We start from the raw sequence: 3,916 nt of genomic DNA on the forward strand, positions 1-3,916 counted from the left end.
ACGCGTGTGAAAATATTAGGGGACAACACGCATGATATCCTGTCACATCTATTGCAATTCGATGTCCCGTCAACAGTGCTGCAGCTGACACAGCAGTGACGGCCATGCAAAAGCCCGATTTTACCCTTACAGGCCCTGGGGGTCTAATGGTCCGAAAAAACACGATTTGTGATTATATGTTTTGTCAGATCCCTGTGGTGGTATTTTTAAAAGTTAGGGGCCTCTGATGTTACAAGGCGAAAAGTTAGGGTCATTTGGTGCAGTTCACTCTTTATTTTTTATGAGATCGAAAATATGTAAATTCCATTGTCCAGAAACATTTTTTAAAGTTGCCTCTAAAAAAAGATTAATGTCAAAATTGGAAAGCAGCATACAAACAGATCAGGAGTAGTACAAACATCTGGAGCACAAATTAAACTAAGACAGCCCCAACTCCGTTTTCTCTTATGATGGTTTGTAGTGTGTATTTCTCCTTGCGCATTCCAAGATAGTCTTGTCTGCCGTGATGAAATATGCAGGCAGCTATCGATGCTGTTCCACACGAAACAAAATTAAAAGTCGCTTCATCCGTTTGAAATATGTATCGAAATCAAACTAAATATGTAAATTGAGGCAGTTAGATGATAATTCATGTAATATGGTAGATGGAATCCAAGATGCAGCATTAGGCGTTCAACGAAATCTGTGTGACTAGCTTTCTTGATGGTTCTATAAAATATAAAAAACTGCACCATGGAAAACAAATTCGAGGTTTTGAATGGCCTAGTGATGGATTGCAACACCGCATCCATATTTAGCATCTACAGATTGTCCTCTAATATAAAGATAAACCCCTACATCCAGTCGAAAATGCAGCATTTACCTAAACGGTGACAGTTTTAGTGAAGACAAGAAGAACATGGTTATGGAATACGGAGTCCATAACTCAGTTTGTCTTTACTAAACAAACTGTTAATAACAAAACTTGTAGTAGTTGTTTTCCACAAACTAAGATTACCAGCAGATATAATGAGTGCCTGTCCAGTATGGTTGATATTCGCCTTCGCCCAAGGAACCTTTCGACTAACTATCAACTGAAAATTTTGCAAAATACTATAATTCAGTACATAGATTTCAGATCAGTAACTTACACAACATTCCAAAATAGTCTAATACTACAACTGAAAAACACAGCATTCTATCTCATACCATATTTTGACCATTTTCAATCTATCTTATACTCTGTGTGTGTATGTGCACATTGTGAAATTATATTGAAACAAGATCAGAAAAAAGAACTGGATCAGATCCCTATAAGCTAGAATCAAGCACTCCATTGTGAAGTTTAAGGCCACCTGCAACGCGTCACACGGGTGGCCCATATTCCGTCACTAAGGGACGAGACGGCGGCGTGACGCGTTGCAGCCCCCTGGTCTCGTCCCCAGCCCGCTTCGCGTTCCGTCCCGCCGTGACGAATGGCGAGACATCTCGCCACGCGCCGAGGCGACATGGCGCGCTCCGGCGCCATGCGTGACGCCCACTCGCCGGCACGCGAGTGGGCATCGTCACGCTGACGCAATAAATCATTTTTTTTAATTCGAATTAAAAATAAAAAATGAAAGACGATAATATTACAGTTATATTACCGTTTTTTCCTTTTTCCTTTTATTTTTTTATGGCAAGACAACTTGGTATTCAGCCTCCAGGTGGCTTCAGTGCACCTCCACTACCTTCGGGGGATGATTCGCCGGCGGGGTAGTTTTTTTTATTTTCTATAAAATTGTATTTTAAATTATGTAATTTTTATTTTTTTAGGATTTTAATTATGTGTTTTTTTTATTTTTTTGAATTCTAAGTTGTATTTTTATTTTATGTTGTAATTTTATTTTATTTTTAATGAAGTGTGTTTTTATTAATTGAATTTGTTGGAAATAAAAATAAAAAATGAAATTGAATGAATAGTAATTTAAGGGGCGGTTAAGGGACGGATAAGAGACGGAGGCTTGTAGGTTCCGTCCCTTAGTTAAGAGATGGAGTAAAAAAGTACAGTGGGGCCCATAAATAGTAATTTAAGAGACGGTTAAAAGACGGATAAGTGACAGCGTTGCGGATGGCCTAATAGTGACCAATACCACCCGCCCCCATGTAATCCATAATGACCGAACAATAACCAACCATTTCATAGTTAGAGCATCATTGTTATTTTAACTGGTGATCAAAATCAATCATAGCTCGTGCCACCCCACACGCCTCTCTAATGACCGAACAATAACACGTCTGAGTGCAATTAAACCTTTTCCACAGTTTAGAAATGCAAGCATGGTAAGCATCACAATATGATTGAAAAAAGCTACACACACTAAACTAAAATAAATGATTTCTTCAAGCAAAATTAGTAGAATTCACATACAGTGGGAATGGCGCTGGCGACACAGGCAATTGCAGCAGCCTTAGTTCCAGCACGTACACCTTCTGCAAGTTCAACACAGCGAGAAGAGAAAAAGCACAAAGTATAATTCAGCTCAACATACACGAAAATGCCAAAACTGAACTCAACTAATCATCGTTTTCAAAATCGTATCATAATTGACATGTTGATTACATAAAAAAACTCTAGCAATCTGCAATTGAAACCGAAATTCGAATCATACCCCTAATTAACCAAAATTGAAATAAAAAACAAATAAAACAGGGGGTTTCCAATAAGGTTCACGAACAGTTTTGAGATTGCTACAAAATCAGTTTTTCAGATTGAATCAAAAATGAAAAAAGCATCAAACCTTGGGTGCACATCTTTGAGCGAAGCATCTTGGCATCATCCTGGACCTGTGGTGATTGGATGAGCAGAGAGCTCTTGCGGCTTGCATACAAGTCCCTCGACTCTGACGGAATCCCCATTTTCCCCCAATCCTTGATTCGAAAACCTCTCCCTCTGCTCTGTCTCTCTCTCTCGATTCGGAAATGAAAACTGCTGACACCATTTTGTAGTCTCTGTCGACGTGGCGGCTCGATGGTGGGTCTCCCGTCTCCGGTCAAATTATAGCGTACAGAGACCAATTGCGACTTCGTAATTAAAAATTTTCGATTCATGAAATTAAATGTTGTCTGATGGTGGTGGAGTGGAGTACACTACTACTACTATTCAAGTTTGAATTACAGTATATTTCTTTTAAGTCAATTTGCCAAAAAATTATTTAGCTTAGATTTCGCTTAATCATGCAACTAGTTTGTATTTCAGTATATTTTTTTAAAGTAAAAAAATATATTTAGCTCAAATTTCGCTTAATCACAACTTTTATTAACTCATACTTAAATTGCTAACTATACAACTAAATGATATCCATTAGATCTTAAAATCAAAGGTTATTCAACTCCCAGTATGTGAAAAAAATGTCAACTAGGTATTTATGTCAATTAACAACCAACTAGTTATAACTAACTTTTAAAAAATATCTTAAAACTTTAAATGTATATAACTATCTCAATTTAAATTATTTTTCACACAACATATATCAAATTAAAGATAATTTTATAAGGATTCCATCGATATCCTACATGCATATATTTCAAAGTCAAAATTTGATTTTTTTTTTTATTTTTCATATTTTTGAAGAAACAGTTTTATATCAATACAACTTACAATACTGTGAATATAATGATTGTACAATGTCAACATGAAATTATGTTGACATTGTCATGTCTTCATGTTGATGTATTTCATACATTATATTGACATTGTGTTTCTAAACACTAAATTTGATAGTTGTTATTATCCTTTTAACATTAAAAAATAAAAAAATGGAATTACACATTGCAAATTATAGACCACAAGATTTCTAGATTCTATGGCCTTAAATTAGCTGTAGTTAGCAATTAAATGATGAGTTAACAATTGACCACATTCCTATGAAGTAATATTATAACTTTGATATTTTTC

The 3,916-nt window shown here is 36.0% G+C and overlaps 1 protein-coding gene across 1 annotated transcript; it reads right to left on the reverse strand.

Moving 5' to 3' along the window:
- Positions 1–244: 244 nt before the first annotated feature.
- LOC121778447 lies at positions 245–3,098 on the reverse strand. Its single transcript, XM_042175799.1, has 4 exons — positions 2,760–3,098; positions 2,390–2,451; positions 998–1,073; positions 245–531 (listed from the first exon to the last, which is right to left on the reverse strand). Exons 1-4 carry the CDS (start codon positions 3,067–3,069, stop codon positions 413–415), a joined length of 567 nt encoding a protein of 188 aa, XP_042031733.1. The 5' UTR covers positions 3,070–3,098; the 3' UTR covers positions 245–412.
- Between the last annotated feature and the right edge of the window lie 818 nt (positions 3,099–3,916).

The sequence above is a fragment of the Salvia splendens genome, chromosome 19 (assembly GCF_004379255.2).
Source record: "Salvia splendens isolate huo1 chromosome 19, SspV2, whole genome shotgun sequence".
Classification (NCBI taxonomy): Eukaryota; Viridiplantae; Streptophyta; class Magnoliopsida; order Lamiales; family Lamiaceae; genus Salvia; species Salvia splendens.

What these genes read in the sequence shown, in the direction of transcription:
- LOC121778447 (XM_042175799.1), bottom strand. Translation starts at nt 3,069, where the DNA reads ATGAATCGAAAATTTTTAATTACGAAGTCGCAATTGGTCTCTGTACGC. An exon ending in TCGCCAGCGCCATTCCCACT is followed by an intron (nt 1,074 to 2,389) that starts GTATGTGAATTC and finishes CAAAATTTTCAG; the next exon opens with TTGATAGTTAGTCGAAAGGT. An exon ending in GGCACTCATTATATCTGCTG is followed by an intron (nt 532 to 997) that starts GTAATCTTAGTT and finishes CGTGTGGAACAG; the next exon opens with CATCGATAGCTGCCTGCATA.